This window comes from Lepidochelys kempii, chromosome 1 (genome assembly GCF_965140285.1).
Source record: "Lepidochelys kempii isolate rLepKem1 chromosome 1, rLepKem1.hap1, whole genome shotgun sequence".
In the NCBI taxonomy this organism is placed as follows: domain Eukaryota; kingdom Metazoa; phylum Chordata; order Testudines; family Cheloniidae; genus Lepidochelys; species Lepidochelys kempii.
Genome location: NC_136380.1, coordinates 105916993 through 105937728, shown reverse-complemented (window position 1 = coordinate 105937728; position 20736 = coordinate 105916993). Strand labels below are relative to the sequence as shown.

Sequence of the window (20736 nt, the reverse complement as noted above, 5' to 3'; positions counted from 1 at the left end):
CTCCCTGGCAATGGCCTCTCGAGCTGGCTGGCCACGTAAGCAAGAGCATGCTGGACCTTTCTAAAGGGTAGCTTTAGTGGCTTTGCTCCCCAAGAGCTACAGGGGATGCTATGCCTCCCAATGTCGCTCAGGGCTGAGTAGCTGGGGCTGCATGACTTCACAATGTCCTCTCTTCAGGAATGTTCTATAACGGCACTATCTGATAATCAATGCACAGTTCTGTGGCTCTGTGCAAAGCAAATATTATTTTGTTCAAAAATCTATATACCTTGGGGCATGTGCGTAAAAGTACTTCATTTTTTTTTTCTGTTTTTTGTTTTTCTTTTTTCTGTAGCATTTGGTAAAGTATGATTACCAAAAACTGCCAATTGGAACAGCTGAAACTGATCTCTCCCATCCACCTACAATTTAGACTAAATCTACCGTCACAGAGTCATTGTGGAAAGGTTGCCAAGCCTTTAGCAGTAGATATATGACACCCCCTCTCTCCAGATGACCCTGATCTTGCATCACTGCAGTCAATGGAAGTTCTGCAACTGACTTCAGTGGAGTAGAATCTGGTCCTCAATAAAGTAGTATGTCATGTCTGGGGCTGTGAAGACTTCTGTCACACTAACTAGTGGCAATGCTGCTATTTTGTGTCCATAATGGCAACCGAGGACTTGTCTACATGAACATTTAGTTCACTGCTAGCTGGGTGGGTATATCTGCCCAGCACTAGCCTGCTGCATGCCAAGTGTCTGTATGGACTTGTACTAACAGTTCCTCAGTGCACTTGGATCTACTCTTGTTTCAAAGTGGAATAGATTTACATCCCAGCTTGCTGCAAACTAAATGTTTATGTAGACAAGCTGTAAGTGAATTGAACCCCTGACACACCCCTTTTCCAACACACTGCCTGTACTTCCTCCTATCTAGGCAGAAGCAGGGTGGAGTACGTTGGATATAGGAAGGGGTGAGCAGGCCCTGCACAATCCAATAATAAAGTATGGAGAATAGTGACTATTTCAATGGATACTATTTTGAAGCTTTTGTATTCAAATGGCTTGCCAAAGGGAATAAGTAGAATGTTTCCAAGCCAAAAAAGTACCTTTATTGAGGTGGTTTTTTCCATTATTTTTTCCTTCACGAAAGGGAATGTAAAAGAGCCCCAGTTTTAGAAAATTGCATTGTGATATTTTATAGTTTGTTAATTTGACTTTCAATGATCTTAAGTTATAACTGTGATTTTTTTTTGTTATTAAATCTCTTTTTGGGCCTGATCCTATCATCCTTTATTAATGCAAATAATCTTTCCTCATATGAGTAGTCCCATTAAAATAAGAGAGAGTTCTTGCATGATCAAAGACTGCTGGCTGAGTAAGAGTTTGGTGGATTAGATACTAGATGAGAGGTTGACTTTTTTTAAACAAGTGCATCATTTAAAATTTGGTGTCACACCTTGTTACATGCTTCTGATAGCCTAATCATATAACACTGGCAAGGAAAATAGATTCCAAACCATGTTTAAGTCAATTGAAATGAAACAGAATGAAATGGAATGAAATTCATTTAAATTTTCAAAGTTTACTCTTCTAATTTGTGTGTTAAATTGATTCAATCATCACATTATATTTTTGGTGTCAATCCCACAGTCAGAGGTAATTTTTCTCTTAGGGGACATGTGCAAGACTAATGGCTTTAAAAAAAAATCTATAAGATTTTTGAAAGATGAGATTCACCTTCATCTTTTTTGATGCAGCTCATTTTGATATTTCTACTACCTCAGCTACTGGGGAGCTAAGTACATGCCCTGCTCCCATTGAGCTCAGTGGCAATTTACTCTTCAGTGGGATCAGGTCCATAAAGTTACTGCTTCTGAAAATGCATAGATATAATTTCTAATAAGGTATGCAGTACCTCCAAATTATTGTCGTAACTTGAAATAGAATAAGAAAGTGATTGATATAAAAGTTGTATTTCTGTATCGAACAGAGAACTCATTCACTTACAACTGGTTTCCAGTCATTTGGGGTTTGATATGCAAAATGGGGTTTGCAGATATGGGGTTTGATATGCAAAATACTAATTTTGTCATTGTTTTAAAAGCAAGATCATGAATATATGTATTATTTAATGGCCATTGTTTTCTTTTGTTTTTTTTTTTAAATAGGGAGATATACTTGGCACAATATTCTTTAGTCTGCTGCAATTTGTACTTTTACAAGCAACATGGCCACATCTAACATATTAGGCTATTAGTATTCATGACATTTCCTTAATGAAACTTTTCAATGAGTAACTTTATAGTCAGATTGGTAGTTAAACTTCATAGAGGTAAGTAGCTGGGATTCCTTAACAGAAGGTTTCATTTTTCATTTTTAAGAAGCAACTTGATTGTTTTAATTTTTAGGGTTATTTTTGTCATGTTAATTTAAGACTAAATGTTGATACCAATTATTTCAGATAAGATATTAGAGCATGCAAATTTGGCACTCTTTCCCTAGTTACATACTCGAGGTTAATAGGTACTAACATGCTTCTTATAACTGCATTCATTTAAACATTATTGGGAAATGTCTAGGTTCAAACTTCATTTCCAAAGCTGAGAGTATCTACAGGTTCCCAGATTGGGAAAAGCACAGCAGCGCATATTTTTGGCATCAGGATTAATTAATGTAGTCTAAGAATTTGTCTCCCTTGACTATTTTACAGTTTTCAGAAGTAGCTATGTGGTAAGGATAGCACATATTCTCAATGAAAAGTTCCACTTACAGATGTACTCCTAATTTTGGTAGAATCTAATATCAGGAAGTAGGGCAGGTTTGACAGGTTACTCCTATGGAAAAGTCCTATATAATTTAATAGGGGTGAATGTAATAGGTTTTTATAAAATTTAATTACATTCTTAAGAAATTGGTCTTAAAACTCTTATCAAATTTAATAGAGAATGAGATCCTTTCTATAGGATTCTTAAATTTAAATTCTATAGTACTTTGACCAGGATAGTATATTAATGCCAGGAAATGGTTGGGGCTTACGGTAGAAGCACAAAGTGTAGTGTAGAAAATTACAGTAATAGTAATGGGAGTGGAGGGTCAGACTTTGTTTGTTCCAGTTCTCTTCCCTGCCCAGCCCCCCAACTTTTTTTGTTTTGAAGCATATGAATATTTGATCTACAATTTTTAAAGAAAATGTTTTTTGTAATGTTTTCTGGGAAAATTGAATGTGATACTTGGCATGTTACTGCTTGTTAGGCCAAGATGAGTGAATAGTTTAAATAATGGATGGGACTTGTGTTCATGGGATTTTGAACAGTGTCAACAAATATTGGACCCTCAGTGAAAGTGCACTGTTGGTATGAACATGCCTACAGAGAAAGTACATTAATTTCAATGCACAGCGTTCATTATACCTAAAATATTTTCTGCACACTTTCCCAGAGTAATCATTGCAATGACAAATTTCTGTGGGCTGGATATTTGATCACACAGCAGGCTCCTTTTGCCTCTCTGCATAAAGGAGCCATAAACCAGTAGATCCTTCCCCCGAGGATTGCGTTGGAATGTGAAACTTCATTGTTGGTGTGGGGCTGCCAGCATAAGGGACGTTCATGGGCAAAAAGGAGTGTCCCTATGGCCAGGCAAACTCTGGCTGTTGGAATGATCCCTTGGGACCTGAGACAGCTACCAAGTGCAAATTAGAACATCGCTATGGCTGCCATCCAATTCCTGGCATTGGGGAGGGATGAAGGTAGATTAAAGTCACCTTTGTCCCTCAGTCTCCTCCGGTCTTGCACTCCTGGCCTAAAACTCCCATTCTTGGAAAATATGCTGCATGTCCATTGATTTCAATGGAAGCAGGATCTGTTCCTTACTTTGCATGTGTGTGTGTGTGTGTGTGTGTATTTACCCATTAGTATTTGTTTGTTCTCTTATACCTCCTTGATAGATTAACAGAAATAGCCTGTTTGAATTCTCCAGCAATGGAAATCTGCACTGCAAGCAGGCAGTTGGAGGGTAGCATTTTAGACTATGGGGTCTGCATGTAGCCTTTAAGCCTCATAGTGGGTATCTTTGCTGCAGAATTTGCCCCGACTGTTTCAGAAATAATTAATGTATCCTTGCTGTGAGACTCAATCCAGAGTGTGATCTTTAGTGTAACACATGACACTGGTACCGCTGCTTTGGCATCGTTCGTGGGATTCAGAAGACTTTTTGATCCTCCGTATTAGTTACACTTCTATTTGACATAAGCTTTTAATTAGTTGAAGGCACCTTCTCATGAACACCTTTCAAATCACTTCCAGCGTACTTGGATGGATTTTGGATGTGTGAATGTCTTAACACTGCAGTCAGCCTGCTGCTACCTTAGTTGGCTTCAAACACTGACTTTTTTGTTAGGACTGTAGGATGGGAGCAATTTATTGACTTTATTATGCAGCCCTTCAACCATTTCAACAGAGAGGTGTTTGGCTCACTATGCTTAAAACTTGTAAACAGTAGATGCAATGATATAAATATTACAAGCTATTTTCAGGCCTGATGAAGTTTTGTTAACTTATACCAAGGCTGAACATAGTCCTCCATTTGCAGATGTAAAGGTTTAGTCCAAGATTTTTTCAAAAATGCAGTCCTAGATTTCTGCTCCTAATTCCATATGTAGGCACCTAGGTAAGTGGCCTTACTCAGCACTTTTGAAAATCAGTTTATTTATTTAGGAACCTAAATGAAAAAATATAGGGGGACATCTACATTGTAACTCTTCCCCTTCTCCCCGCACAGCAGCGAGTCTCAGACCCTGGGTCAACTGATTCGGGCTTGTGGGGTTCATGATGTGGGGCTAAAAATAGCAGTGTAGACATTCCTACTTAGGCTGGAGCCTGGCCTCTGAAACTCGATGAGGTGAGAGGGTCTCACTCAGAATCCAGGTGGCAGCCCGAGCGGGAACATTTACACTAATATTTTATCCCAAAAGCATGAGCCCTGGGAGCCCAAGCCAGTTGACCCGGAATCTGAGACTCACAGCCTTAGGGAGTCTTTGCAGTGGTTCTCAAACTATGAATTGGAACCCCGAAGTGGGTTGCGACTCCATTTTAATGGGGTCTCCAGAACCAGCATTAGACTTGCTGGGACCTAGGGCTGAAGCCCGAGCTTCACCCCACCTTTGGTGGCAGGGCTTGGACTTAGGTCGTCTCTCTTCCCCACCCAGGGCGGCAGGACTTGGGCCCTCCCCCCCAGGGGTATGTAGTAATTTTGTTGTCAGAAGGGGGTGCAATGAAGTTTGAGAGCCTAATTTTAGTCTCATATTTTTGCAAATCTCAGCCTTACTCGTATGCTATTGTATAATTTCCCAGTTACAGGTCACTACATTTCTGTATGCCACATAAATGAATCAGGTGAAGCTCTTGATCTTTACAGTCTCCACCCATATTTATAAGTTACTATCACAAGGAAAGTAAATTGCATGAACTCTGCTCATGAAAAGGTCACAGCCAAAGCCACAAACTGTGGAGAAGGTTTCAACTCAATCAGGCTCCTAGCACCACCTTTCATTTTCAGGCCTCCTTTTTTCCCTCCCTTTACCTCATCAGTGTTAAATGCTAGAAGTCTGAAAATTGGAGTGGAAGAAGCTTTGTCAGGTTCAGTTTTCAGAATATGCTGAGTTCAGACACATAGCCAGAATATTCCATCTGCTGTAATGTCTCAACCAGTGCATCAGTTAAAGCTCTTGTAAAATGTGTTTAAGCAGTATAATGGGACTGTTCTGTCCTTTACCCTTTATATTCCGATTCCTGGCTTTTAAGTGGCTTTTAAAGCTCTTTAACCTTTTATTTCCCTGTCCGTTTTTCTATTCTTTTGCATTTATTTATTTCCTTAAAAAAAACCCAAACAAGAACAACAACCAAAAGCATTTTTCCCACTATGTGTCTGTTTCGAATTGAAAACTGTTCTCCCATACTGACTTTGGGCCCTGGCCTGCATTCCTTTTGCACTCCAAACTTCCATTCACTTCAGTCATCCCTATTGACCCGTTGCTCCCAAAATTTAGGATCAGCTTTAAAGGTCCTTTTTGTTATTTTTCAGAAAGGCTTCTAAATTATATCGGCAAGATTTATGGTAAGCAGGTACAAATTCTAACCCAATTAATGCAATATTTATGTCCATGTTACATGCAAATGTAAGCTGGTTTATTGAAAACAAAGGGCCCGATTCTGCAAGCACTTCTGCAAATTGCATTAAGTATTTCCATCATCTGCAATGGAAATACACGAGTAAATGTTTGCAGGCCTGGGACCAAACAGCAGCTGGCCTTTATCCTGGCACAACGTGGGGAGGAGCACAAGTAATCTTTACTCTGCCCCAAGATTGTGGCCAGCCCCTGTGCTAGTATATGGGAGAGAAGTACCGTAACTTCTTCTCCTGCCCCTTCTCTTTACGCTCCCTGTGCAGGGTTGGCCACTCCCTGCTACTCTGCTTGTACCCCCGAAGGTGCTGGCCTCTCCAAAGGCGACAGGGAGAAGAAAGCAAGGGGTGAGGCTTCTCCATTCTGGCCACCTCTGCCGTGGAGAGAGCATATGCAGCTCCCTTTAGGGATGCAGCACTGGATGCATTCTTCTTGCATGCCGATGAGCTCTGGGAGGCAATGCAGCTTCATGCTGGCCCCAGTGTAGGCCTGTGCCCGGTAGACAAGGCTGAGCCCAAAATTTGTAACACAGAAATTAAATAGCACGAGTGAATTACAGCAACATGTACTTTTCTTGCCATAACACTGTCTTGTTTTTTTTAATGCATTTGTAATTACGATTGCCTTTCTCCTGCTACATACTGCTTCACAACAAATATAATTCTTCCAAAGGCTTTGTGAGTGAAATAATCCCATTCATTAGTACAAATCATAAATCCTAAATTCATGTTGTGCAGGACCAAGTAATCGCAATTTACAGACCAGAAACTTGGGGGGCCTCATTGCTGGTTTTGAGTTAGCGGCTTCTGATCTATTAATTATGCTATAGCTGGTGGGCTCCTTTAGCTACCTAAAGGATGGGGGTACTTTAGGCTTACAGCTTTGTTCTCTGTCTCTAATGTTTTAATGAGCCTGCAGGATGACTGCCTATGAATGAGGTGGGTTTTCCAAGTGTGTTGTTTAGTGTTAGCATGTTCATGCTAACACTAAACAAAGAATGTTCATTAGGAAGCCATTGTTTCAGTTTTTCTGAGCAATTCTTCATTAAGGAAGATCTTTGCAGCAATATGGCTGGCAGGTAGGAGAAAAAGGGAAGAGAGAGGCTTTTAGCTGTAGGCATTAGTGGATATTGTATCAGTAGTTCCAGCTCTAAAGACTTGCTTCGAGGCATTAATTGGACCAAATACATCTTCAGAAAAAAGATTAGCAGAAAAGTGCAATGGCTTTTGTCCTTGTGAGAATAGGGCTGTTCGTTTTGTGGCTGAATCAATACTGCAATTAATTATTTTTAGTTTTCCTTTATGGGTTTGTAAAACATTTCTTTTAAGGCACAATTTAAAATAAGTCCTGTTGTTTGATCGATGAGTGACTAATTATGATAAGTAACTCAACATGTTCTTGATGAAGCTTGCCTGTTAATGAACTTCAACAGCAAATATATCATAGCAGGATGGAAACAAAATGCTTGCACACTTGTGATTCCCTAAGAATTTTGAAATCTGTGTCTGAGAGTTTCCAAAGGGGCTGCTAGAGAAATAGTGGAGGTTTGGATTGCAGTACAAGAAATAAAGCCTTTCTGAAGTTACAAAGACCACAACCATGGTCTCGATGGGACTGGGCAGCGAAAGGGCGAAGAGGAGATCATTAAAGCTGGTCACATTACTGTACGTTGGCAGTAGAATGTAAGCTCTTTGGAGCAGAGAATGCCTTTATGTTCTGTGTTTGAACAGCACCTTGCACAATGGAGTCCTAGTCGGTAACTGAGGCTCCTAGGTGCTGTGCGATACACATAATAGTAACTGATATGTTAGTAAATCCTAAGGGCTAGATTGTGCCGTGCCCTGGAACAGGAGGTGCAAGTAATCTCTCACCCCTTGGTCTCCCATGCAGGTATCGAACAAAATAAATGCAAGGCAGTGTGAGACTAGAGATGCTAGCCACCTAAAACAGGAAGGAGAAAATGTGTCATGACCCTGCCCTTCCTGCACTGGCTTGTGGAGTTGGTTAGCTCTAGAAGGAAGTTTTGGTAATCATTGTGCTTGTCTGGGACACAAAGCCTTTTCAACTCCCCAAAAGTGGGATAGTGCTTATAAGACATACTCTGGCTCTAATTTTCAAGAACTAAATTCGTATCTTGTTGATTTTAAATTGTCAGGCACAAACTATCAATGGTTGCTTCGTTCATCTGTATCATGTATGGTTTGGAAACGTTGTATTCCTGTCTGCTCGTTTCACATGCCATTTGTTTGAATCAGTCTTTATCAAATGTCTCACATTTCCCCTTTTCTCCTGGTTCTTATAGATTCCTTCCTGGACAAGGACTGGTACTATACCCACAAATAGGAGACAAACTGGATATTATATGCCCAAAGGTGGACTCTAAAACTGTTGGCCAGTATGAGTATTATAAGGTCTACATGGTTGATAAAGACCAAGCAGATAGCTGTACTATTAAAAAGGACAACACACCTCTACTCAACTGTGCTAAACCAGATCAAGATGTTAAATTTACCATCAAGTTTCAAGAGTTCAGCCCTAACCTCTGGGGCCTGGAATTTCAGAGGAAAAAAGATTATTACATTATATGTAAGTACAAATTGGCATTTGTTTATTCTTTTTCTTTTTTATGTATGTACATTGTCTGCAAGTAAAGAAGTTGCCTGGGTTTGTACTGTTCTTTCTTTTAAAATATTTTCTTGGCAGCTTGTTTTCAACAAGCTAACATTCCCTGCTGCGTCTGTAGGGCCTCTGTCTCTTTTTCAGGCTTGTATACAGTCCCTATAGATTATGCCTATAAGGGCTTCTCACAATAGCTTTGGGTACTTATTAAGTGCCAGATGGCTATATCCTTGTTCACATAGTACCTTACAACATGAGGAGTCCCACTGAAGTCAGTGGGGCTCCTTGCTAGGTAATATTCTACCAATTGTGAGTTTAGGTATCCAAACCTGGCCTCAGCCAAATCTTATTAAAGATTATGACCTAGACTCTCAGCAAATGTAAAATGACACAGCTCCCTCGACTTCAGAGACACTATGCCAATTTACACTAGCCAAGTATTTGGCCCTCTAACATTAAGGTCAAAGTATCTCATTCAAAGCCTTGGAGGCATTCCATCTTTTCTGGAGAACTGAGCAGAGATCATCTGCTAGTAGGAGTTGGGCATACTCCGGAAAGTCCATTTCCTGCAATTACAGGTAGGTTGGGCATTGGTGGACCTTGGTTCTTCCCATCTTTTTCTTTGTGTGTTTATCTTTGAAAACTGCTCTTGATATTTTTTCATTTGTAATAAACATAAATCATTTAAAAAACATACACAAAAACAAGGAAATTGAGTGTTAAAGGGAAACAAATAATAAAAATAAAGTGGATACGTACTCCTCTATTACATACATATTCATATGGACCGTTTCTGGTAATTTCATTATACATAAAAATATGTAATAAATCACAGGGAAATATGTAACCAGTCAGTGTAATTAAAATGTGAAATAATCACAGAGTTGATTAAATGACAAATGTGGGAGTTTTAAAATGCAGTTTGTTGATGGTGTCAGGCTCTGCTAACCAACCAACCCCCTCCCCCCCCATCAGTCTACTAAAGTAGGTGCAAAAGAGCCTGATGCTGTAGTCTTTAACTCAGGCGAAGTGCCCATTGAACTTTGCCTGTGTAAGAACAGCAGGATCAGATGCTGTGACAGTTGCATGTAATCCTAATGAAAATGTGGAACATAAACATGTCCATTTATATGCAAATAGCTGGCTTTAAATATCAGTTATTTAATGCTAGTTTAGGGAAACACCCACAGTAAACCAGATATAATGGAATAAATGTCACCGTTATAATTATATCTTGAGAATTATGGGCACAAATGAAACCTTCTTATAGGCTGTCAGGTCTGTCATTTGTGTGTCAACAATTCTCTGGGTAAATCCATGAGTAAGACTCATTTTCTTTATTTTTCTATAATTATTTCATTATAGCAATAAGACATAATAGATATTGTTTTCCTGGAGGATTCTTTGGTTGGTATAAGTCGCTTGGCCTACAGCCTTGTTCCTCAGAAATCATACTAGATTTTCAATAATACCTTACTGCCTAACAACATGGCCTGCCACACTTCCTGATTATTGTGGTATCAATAAAAGGTCTACCTGATATTATGCTGGCAGTGCCCTTTAGCACCATGGCCCAGATTCTCAAAGATATATAGTCACCTAACTAGTTAAGCAATTAAATATCTTTGAGGATCTGGGCCCATGGGTCTGATTTTCAGAAGTGCCCGCAGGTGAAGCAGTGGGCCTGTGAGCACTCAGTAGCTCTGAAAATCAGGTATCGTGGAGCTGAAACTCCCTTCTTTTCTGTGGTTCAGAGGTAGGCAATGGGCCTGAGTCAGATCTTAGTTATGCCAGTTTTACACCAGGTTAACTCCACTGAATTTGATTTACACCAGTTAAGCAAAACCAGAATCAGGTTGAATATTCAGCAGATGAGTGAACCGAGGAGAGCAGAGCTAGGAAAATCCTTTGCAATTTGGCTGTAAAATGCTGTTTTCATTAATGCTACTTGGAGCAGTGTTAACTTCTGCTCCACAGCTTCTGCATTCCTTGGAGAGGAGGTGATACCTAGCTAAGAATGGGGGAATCAATGACAATGTTGCCCTGAACAGTACTGCCAATCCCAATTGTTCAGAAATCACAAGTCAGACCCCAAAATTACTTAAATCATCAGATTTTGAAAATAATAAATGCTTTTTTTCTTGGACTTCTATTTTTTGAGGCTTCGGGGGTCATGTTTTCAAGATTTTTCCCTCAATCATGAGGGCTTCTTTTATGAAACCTGAAATTCTCACATATTCTAACATGCCCATGGGAGCTGAGCAAAATACCACATATGGTGCGAGTTGGCACTGCTGCACCAAGCTAGCCTCACTGCTCAGGGCAAAGGCAGAGATTGGAAAGGGCATGGTCATCCCCAGCTGGGCAGGAGGAAGGACGTGGCCTTTCTGTCCCATGCCTTACCCCACCCTTAGCCTGCCCTATTCAGGCTACTCTGTCCAAGAGGTTCCCCCTGGCCAGAAACTTGAGGAGAGCTGAGGAAATGCTCTAGGCTGTTATAGTCAGGGCTGCTCCAGGTGGGATCTCAAAAATTAGAATATTCCAGGCCTCTAAACATAGAGAGCCAGCTTGGAAGACTCTCACCACAGAGATGTAGAGCATAGTTCTCCAACCCACCCATGGCCAGAGACCTAGATCTATGGCTAGAGCAATGCTGGACCGTAACTAGGGAATAGCAGGCAGAGGCCACTCACCATCCCAGTTAGTGCACAAAAGATAAGGGGTATCCAACTAGTGGTAGCTGGCAAGGCAGAGAATTACCATCTGATGGTAAGAAGTAGCCAGATCAGGGCAAGCAACCCAACCACAGCCCCTTCCTGGGCTAGGACAAGGAGCAGTCATAGAAAGTACCTCAAAGAGAAGCCAGTTACTTAAATACCAGTCCAGAGAGATGCCAGAGCCAGCTAAGAGCCCAGCAATTCCCAAGACCATAAAGCTTATTCCCTGATATAGCCCTGTCAGAAGTAAGTACTGGTAATCAGGATATTTTCTGCCAATTATGTAAATAACATAATACATATTTATTATCTATGCAAATTAAAATACAAATCATTTGCATAAAATCCAGATTCCTGAATCTTCAGTTTAACAAGTGCTCAGTTCCCCTGAAAAAATGGATTAAGTTATCTATTGTATGAGAGACACAAATATGTTGTTGTAACATTTCCCCTTCGGTGTGTGTTTTTTGCATTGCATTTTTGACAGTATGTTCCCATCTGACATAGTCTGGTTTGGAAGCACTGTAAGATCCTGCATTCTCTAGACCAGGGGTCGGCAACCTATGGCACGTGTGCCAAACACGGCACGCGAGCTGATTTTTAATGGCATGCTGCAGCCTGCCTGGCCCCAGCTGCCGGCCCCGCTCAGCCAGCTGCCGAACCCAGGCTGGGACCCCGGCAAGCAGCAGCAGGCCATTAAAAATCCTGCCCGCTCTGGCCTGCTCTTCTCCTCCGCTCCCCGCTCCCCTCGCCGCGGGGGCAGGGTGAAGAAGCTTGGTCCTGCCGGCTACTGCTGCAGGGCAGGCAAGCTCCTCCCTCGCCCGCCTCTTCCCCCAGCGTGCTGGGTTCATGCCCCTCCTCCTCTCCCTCCCTGCCGCTGATCAGCTGATGGGCCTTGTGAGGGATGGGGAGAAGCGGAGCCGCAGCGCATTGTTCTCTGCTCCAGGGAGGAGGCGGAGAAGAGGTGGGGACGGGGCTTTGGGGAGGGGGTGTGGAATCAGGGCATATCCCATCCAGCCCCCTGCTGTGAGCCGCTCTGGGCAGGGGCTGGGAGCACCCCCATGACCCTAGCCCGCACCCCCAGCCCTCTGCCCTGACCCCTGCATCCCCCTCACACACTTCCAGGCCTCTGCCCTGACCCCTGCGCCCCCCCACAACCCCAGCCCTGACTCCAGCCCTCCCCACACATAACAGCCCCCCCATACAGCATGCCCTGACTCCTGCACCTCCCTCACATGCCCCCAGCCCTCTGCCCTGACTCCTGCACCTGCCACACCCCATGCCCTGACTCTTGCACCCCCCACATTCCTACCCCCACCCTGAGCACCAAATGGGAGCTCCTGCACACCCTCCCCTCCACATTCCCACCTGCACCCATTGCACCAAATGGGAGCTGCCCAGGTAAGCACTCCGCACCAAAACCTCCTGCCCCAACCCTGAGCCCCCTCCCTCATTCTAGCTCTTGACCAGGCCCAACACCCCAACCCCCAGCCTACTCCTTCACCCCCAGCCCTGTGCTCAGTGCACTCCCACCCTCAGCTCAGTGCAGAGAGAGAGGAAAAGAATGGGCTAGAACCAGGGAGAAGGTAGGTACCCACTCTATGTGGGCAGGGCCCCTCAGCCCACTGCCGATCTGGGGTCCCGGCCGCTGGCCCTGCTCAGCCCGCTTCCGGTCTGGGGTTCTGGCTGCCAGCCCCTTGCCAGCCAGGGTCCTGGCCGCAGGCCCCGCTCAGCCCGCTGCCGGTCTAGGTGAACGGAACCCCAGGCCGGCAGCGGGCTGAGCGGGCCGGCAGCATAAGATCAGCATTTTAATTTAATTTTAAATGAAGCTGCCTAAACATTTTGAAAACCTTGTTTACTTTACATATGACGATAGTTTAGTTATATAATATATAGACTTATAGAGAGAGACCTTCTAAAAAAATGTTAAAATGTATTACTGGCACGCGAAACCTTAAATTAAAGTGAATAAATTTAGTCCTCTAGACTAAGCGTGACCAGATGAATCATGGGAATCATGATCTTGGGAGGGAGGTTTATGGAGAACAACCTCTCTTGGGAATTGACAGTGGCTTGATCCATAGAATAGAATCCTGGCCAGGATGGTGATGGCACTGCTAATAGTGAAGTGGGTAGAGAAACCATTGTACCACATGCCATAAGGGAAAGGTGAGGTTAAATCCATGCTTTCCCATGGCACTTAGACATTTTGGTGGTGGAAATACAGAGAGATATCTTCATACCCACAATTCCCCCCAAAAGTCTGACTATGGGCTTGTCCACACAGTGCTTTAGTCTGCACCAGAGGGGTACAAATTCTAGTGCACACTGGCATGTCACCTGGCCTGTGTGGACCCCACTAGTGTACACAAAAAGTTCCCTAATATGCATTAATGTAGTGCTGTTTGAAACTGGACTACATTAATGCGCACTAGGAAACTGCTAGTGCGTGCCACCAGGGTCAGTTAGTTTGCAACACGCGAGTGCACACTAGCATTTACACCCTCTAGTTTGGACTAAAGTACCATGTAGACAAGCCCTATATAAAGGTAAGGAAGTAGTTTTTCTCCATTAAATAATTATATGTAAAAAAAATGACCTCACAAACAAAAGGATTCTTTAAAATGCATTAGAAAAGAAAGGGCATTGGAAGCTAGCCATTCTCGCATTAGTTGTACATTAATCTGCAATTAATCCAGTGCATTTCAGTGGACTACTGATAGAGTGAGGTACAAGTCAGTGTAAGTAAGAGCATCAGAATCTGGTCTGAAGAGTTAATGCTGCTCATGGCAGTACTGGAAAGATGATGTGGCATGCTATTGTGAAAATAAACAAACTGCGATAGAATAATGTCCTTTCTTTTCCTTACTTTGCTATCATCAATTTTTGGTTCGTTGTAAATTACAGTAGAACCTCAGAGTTATGAACACCAGAGTTACAAACTGACTAGTCAACACACCTCATTTGAAACCAGAAGTATGCAACGTGACAGCATCAGAGACCGGGGGTGGGGGGAGGGCGGGAAGCAAATACAGTACAGTACTATATTAAACATAAACTACTAAAAAAAAGGGAAAGCAGCATTTTTCTTCTGCATAGTAAAGTTTCAAAGCTGTATTAAGTCAATGCATCCGATGAAGTGAGCTGTAGCTCACGAAAGCTTATGCTCAAATAAATTGGTTAGTCGCTAAGGTGCCGCAAGTACTCCTTTTCCTTTTGCGAATACAGACTAACATGGCTGTTACTCTGAAACCTAAAATATTTGCATTTTAAATATTTAAAATAACCTATTTAACTGGCATACCATAATTCCCTAAGGAAATCTGTAATTAAATGCATGGAGCTAAACTGTGCCCTTCGGTGTAAATATCCATGGGAAGGACAAAGATAGGCAGAAAACCGTAGATTTGAAGCTGTAGAATTTCCACTAAACCATCTCATCATGTGTTTGCCACTCTTTGTAGGCAGGAAGTTTGACCCTCTACCCCTTGTATATACCAATATGCACAGGAAAGCTCTGTGTTATTAGGATATCCACAAAAGGCTGGGTCTTCATGCAGAAGCCCAGTACCTCTAGCGGGCTCAACCTTCCCTAGGTGGAAGGGGAGATTTTGTAAGGTGGAGCAAGATTACATAAAATAAAATGCAAAATCATCTTAGTTAGGGAAGTTATTATGAATTTAAAGGAATTGATGCCAAAACCACTAGGCTCCGCTGAAGTCAATGACAAAACTCCCATTGATTTCAGGAGGATTATGATTTTATATAGTGACTTTTCTCTGGCTCTGTCCCTTTTCCAGCCAGCCATGTCTTCAGCCCCAGAAACCGCAGAGCCCCAAATGCACTGATTTAGCTTAGAGGGGCTTCCATGGAGTTGGAGGAAGAGACAGTGTCATTTTTGTTCAAATCACCACCACCCACATAGTAGAATTGTAGCGAAGGGAGCACGTTTTCTGTTAATCTCCTCCGTTCTGTGCATAAAGCAAAGGGAATGATATGGTCCAAAGTCTTCAAGAAACTGAATATGAAGCACTAAATAGCCCTATTCAGTGTAATCACTGCATTTTAGACATTTGAAAAATAAATTTTATTCCTCAATAGAGAATGCTTGAGCCCCAAGGGGTGACTACAGAATGCCCCTAGGAAAAGTTCCTCTGAACCTCCAGGTCTGCCTCCAACCTCATTAGCTCAGTTTACTATTAGATGATCATTTGCTTTGACACTAGCAAAATGGAATATGCGGCTTTCCTTAAATGTTTTTGTCAACTTTTTCAAGTGACCCATTTATGTAATTGGCCTCTGGCTTAAATTATTAAAAAATCTTGAATCCCTCACTGATCTAAAAGATTGGACTGGCTAGCAGTACTAGTGCTCAGAGAAGTCTTTTAATAGCAAGGTGGCTTTTGAGTTCTAAACATTCATTCTGAATCTTTATCATTAAGTGGATTTTTAATAAAACTATAAGGCTTTTATGCTATCAGTTTGTCATTCTGTTACTATTAAAAGACAATAACTGTCCAAGAAAAAAACACATAAAAAGGCTGTACAGATTGTGCCCTGAAATATGGCCTGGTTGGGAGGAGGAAATCTTTTTGTGTGATCAAGCAGATTTATATGAACATTTGATTTTATTTGTGTATTCTGACAAAATGATTTTTAATCTTCAGCTAGTCAGAGTGGCTAAAGATTATAATGCCTCTTACACAGTGTTCTCAGTCTGTAATACTTGGAACCTGCCAAAGAGCTCACAAGAGCACTTTCACATACCCAAAAGAGACTAGCACAGGTGCCGTTATTAAATGGTTTTGGTTTAAATGGCACAAAGCTGCACAAAACCTATAGACTTTCATTCCTTCTCCCATTATACAAAGTCATTCATAATGTTATTGCAGATCATACATTTGTAGCAATTTAATGTAATTTGTACTTTTTCCAGGAGGGAAAGCCCATGTATTAAAAGCCACCTTGACTCTGGCTATACATGAAGTACATTCTCTCTTTCTTCCTCGTCCTACTTCTCCTGTTTCTCAGACAATTAAATGAATTACCTCCAACTCTATAAAATGATATCCAAAGGTCAGTCTTTGGGTTTGTTGTGAGTTTTCTAAGGATTATATCAGCAACACCACTTAACTTTCGTTAAACTAAATATAAATACAATTCATATAAATAATATTTTTGGAGAGAGTGAAAAAAATCGGTGTCTGTCCAACTTCAAATTCCTGATAGAGTCTAAGACCTGAAGAACTAATATAGTCACGGTCCATTGGGATTTTTGTCCCAGACCACACAGGGTTTGTAAGAGAATAAGATTATTTTAGATTGATGGTCTTTGTTCATATTCAGTGCCATTACCTAGGCAATACTGACAGTTTATCTCATTTAAAGCTAGACAGAGGTACTACAGCAGGAAATATGTAAGTACCACTTCTCTGTTCCCAAGGGCAGTAAATGAAAGAACAAGATTGCTCTGATTGTTAGTAGGATGGGAGCTGGTGAGAAAAAAAAAATTTATGCAAAGTGGGTATGTAAGCAGACAGGAAATGAAGAATGATTGCTTAGAAGGGAAGAAAGAATTATTTAAGAATTGCTCAAAATGAAACTGCTTTTAATATTTCATAGGATACAGTTTAGTATTTTCAGCCACTATTTATTTATAGCAATTTTTTGTAGTTCACTTAGCTTTATAAATGATTTAACAATACTCGAGATGTAGTATACGCACAAAGGAAAACAATTTCCTTGCTAAGGAGCCTTTATTTATTCATCATGCAGATTAGCATTAAGAGAGAATTGAAATGCTTTAAAAAAAAAAACTTAAGATCAGATCCTTCCAAGACTTATGTACATGCTTAGCTTTAGGTGCATGAGCAGTACCATTGATTTAGGTAGGATTACTCACGTGTAAAATTAAGCATATGCGTAAGTCTTTGCAGGATCAGGGCCTTAGGGCGTATTCTCATACTGCAGGATCTGAGTAACTCTCACTAAAATCAATGGGACTTAACTTGTATCGCAAGGTGAAAGAGTAGGTCCCTTAATTAAGTTCCAGTATATTTACTAACCTAAAACAAGAAACAAACTTATGTACCAGAAACACACTTACATTAATTTATTCTATATTTCTGTTGATGCATATTTATCTGTCAAGTGGGATGAGCAGTCTTTTATATTGTGTTGTTGTTTGTATTACATTATTTTTATTGCATATTATGTATTTCTAATTAATGGAATGGGACCCCAGAGAATTACATAGGCATCTACAGAAATTTTTATGAATCTAAAAAATAAATAAACAATATATTAATATAACATTCAAAAATCATTTCCCTACTTACTTATACCCTGCCCAGCCTGGGGTCAGAAATGCATTTTTCCAGAATATACTTTCCTCGGCTAGTGTAGAATTTTTTGTCTGAGAATTGCACTAAGTATATTATAAAATAGAAATGGCTGAAAAACAGGGTGAAATTTGAGTGAAATTGTTTGCGAAATTCCATCTCTGGTTTTAGTCAACATTGGAAATTTTGATGAAAAAATTATCAATGTTTTGATTTCTGACCAGCTCTGCTATAAACTAGGGTCACATCTAGTTTCTGTTTTCAGTCCAAAAGAAATCAATACAAATACTAATGTGAGTAAGATGAGCGGGATTTGCCTTAGGTAGTCTGTAACAGTGGTTCTTTGGAGTGGTTCAGTGGTTCCTTCTCACAGTGTTCACAGAAATTATACTAGAATCCTTTTTGCAAAAACTGTTTTAAAAACTTGGTTAGAGCTTTAATTGCTAATAGGATTATATGTTTCTGATGCACTAGTTGATGAGATCATAAGCAGCTAAAATGCGGGAAAATACTCATCTTTATATGCTTGTGATGTTTTAACTGCTGCAGAGAAACTAAAGAGCTCTGAACTCAGGTCCTGGAAGGTAAGTTGAAAAGGAATTGATTTTCAAATATTTTGTGTTAGCATGCAAATGCATTTGTAGGCCACAATCCAGCAATCAGACCCATTGGTGCAGTGGAGCTCACTGAAACCCCATTGGCTTGAGTGGAGATCTACATGGGTACTGGGATCAGCCCTAGTAGCTCTGATTGCAGAATCAGGGCCAGACTCTAACTGATTTGTGACCTTAGAACAAATGAAGTTCAAAGATGAATTGAAAATTATTTTTTAGGAATAACTGTTGCTTTAAAATTTGACTAATATCGTTTTTATTTAAAATATCTATCCTCCTATCCAGTCATAGGTATGTGTCAAAATTTTCAGACTTGGGTGTTCAGAATTAGGCAGTTGATACTTAAATCCATAGTTTGACTCCTAAGGGTTTGTCTACATTAGAACTTATGTCGATAAAAATTTTGTTGGTCAGGGTGTGAAAAAAACTCTCCCCCACCCCCCGGCTGACATAAGTTTCACCGACAAAAGCACTGGTGTGGACAGCACTATATTGGCGGGAGACGCTCCCCCACTGACATAGCTACCACCGCTCATTGGGGGTAGTTTAATTATGCTGGCGGGAGAGCTCTCTCTCACTGGCATAGAGCAGCTACACGGGAGACCTTACAGCAGCACAGCTTTAGTGGTATAGCCGTGCCGCTGTAAGGTCCATAGTGTAGATGTAGCCTAAGTAAAAGTGGTCTGAGCTCCAGAAGGGCTGAGAACCCACAGTTCCTGCTGAAGTTCATGAGAATAACGGGCACTCAGTACCTTTGAAGGTCAGGCCACTTTGATTTAAGTGGTGCACCGAAGTTTGAAAACTTGGGCCCTGATCTGTACGATGATGGTTTATTGTTCTAGACACAGACACATACATACAACAATCACAACAGTATTTAACTTCTGATTAGCTTTGCCAAGTGCAAAGCCATTCAATAGTATCATAACTGATCTAAGTACTAAAGTGCCAAACTGTGTGTTTCTGAAGGATAGTTAGATGATGTAAATAGCTTTTTGTGTTTTGCAATAAAGCACGCTTTTGTTGTGCTTGATGTAAAAGCAGGAGATGAAGGTATTCTTTTATTGAAGCAAACATGTGGAAAATTGCTCTAGATTGTTATAGTATAGAGCATCTCCCCTGAAAGGAATGAGGTTCATCTGTAGGGCAAACTCTAACTATGTAACTTTATTGGGGTTACTGCTAGACTCCACACGGTCAAAGCAAATAATGTCATGTCCATCTAAACTATTATAAGCATGAGAGTGGCACATTTTCTAATCTGTAGTGTTATATTCTAAACTGTCACTAGGCATTAACTCAGTCACTGGTGAAGTCCTACCACCTAGAGATGAACTCTGGCTCAAAATGATGTTTTCCACTTCACTGCCACTTGTATAGCAATTACTGGGTCATTAATATCATTGCATGCAATTAGTGACAATAGAATGAGCAAGAGTGGGCTTTTTATTTTGTTTTTTGTTTGTTTAATATAAACATTTTACTATAACCTTTTCTCATCCAAGGGCTTCAGTCATAAACCAGAGAGATTTTAAAGGCAGATGCAGATTCGTAAAGGAAGCTGTTGAGTTTGCGTGCTATAGAAAATATTTTCCTGTATAATATTAAAGCTCATGGTCTTGTTTCTAGCCAGCCTGTTTGTCATTAGGGACAATCAATGTAACCTGAATACTAACTAATTCTATTAGTTCTGTTCAGCTGAACTGTTAAGCAAAGCTGATTGTGGCAGTAGGGAGGCATTTCTTTCTATCCATGTGGGTTTTTGCCCAGCAGCAGGCTTGTAAGAGGGGCAAACTGTGCAAAATATCTCTTCCTGTCTGGTGAAGTTAACTATCCAGTAATGTGCTTTAGAAAAAATTATAAAGTGAATAAATTTTAATTAGCAGGTTTTCATCTGCTATACAGTTTAGTTCACCACTCACATACACATAATTTGTTTGTGTAAACTATAGGAAACTATGTGTGTTTATGTGGTAGACATGCATAGCTGGATCACTATGGCAAAAAGAGAACATTTCCGAGACTGTTCTTCATGAGAACCATTTAACGGAAATAATGTTGGAAAAATTTAACTCTAATGAAAGATCTTAGAAGTATAAATAATAATTTTTAGCAATAAAGTCTTGAGGGTCATTCTCTTTATTTGGCTCTGAACCTTTACAACTCATTTTAAGACACTTGAAACAATAAAAATGTTTGGTGGGGAGGAGGAGGTAGTGAGTAGAAGGACCCAAGCAAATTACTCCGTATCACCTCATACATTTGTCCAATATCTGTAAA

General features: G+C 40.8%; 1 protein-coding gene across 1 annotated transcript in view; it reads left to right on the top strand.

Annotated features, from left to right (window-relative positions):
* EFNB2 (ephrin B2) overlaps window positions 1–20736 on the top strand; it is a 50673-nt gene that overhangs the window by 17200 nt on the left and 12737 nt on the right. Inside the window, exon 2 of the mRNA XM_073349373.2 lies at window positions 8468–8751. Coding sequence (XP_073205474.1) covers window positions 8468–8751 — 284 coding nt within the window. The remainder of the gene's footprint in view (window positions 1–8467; window positions 8752–20736) is intronic.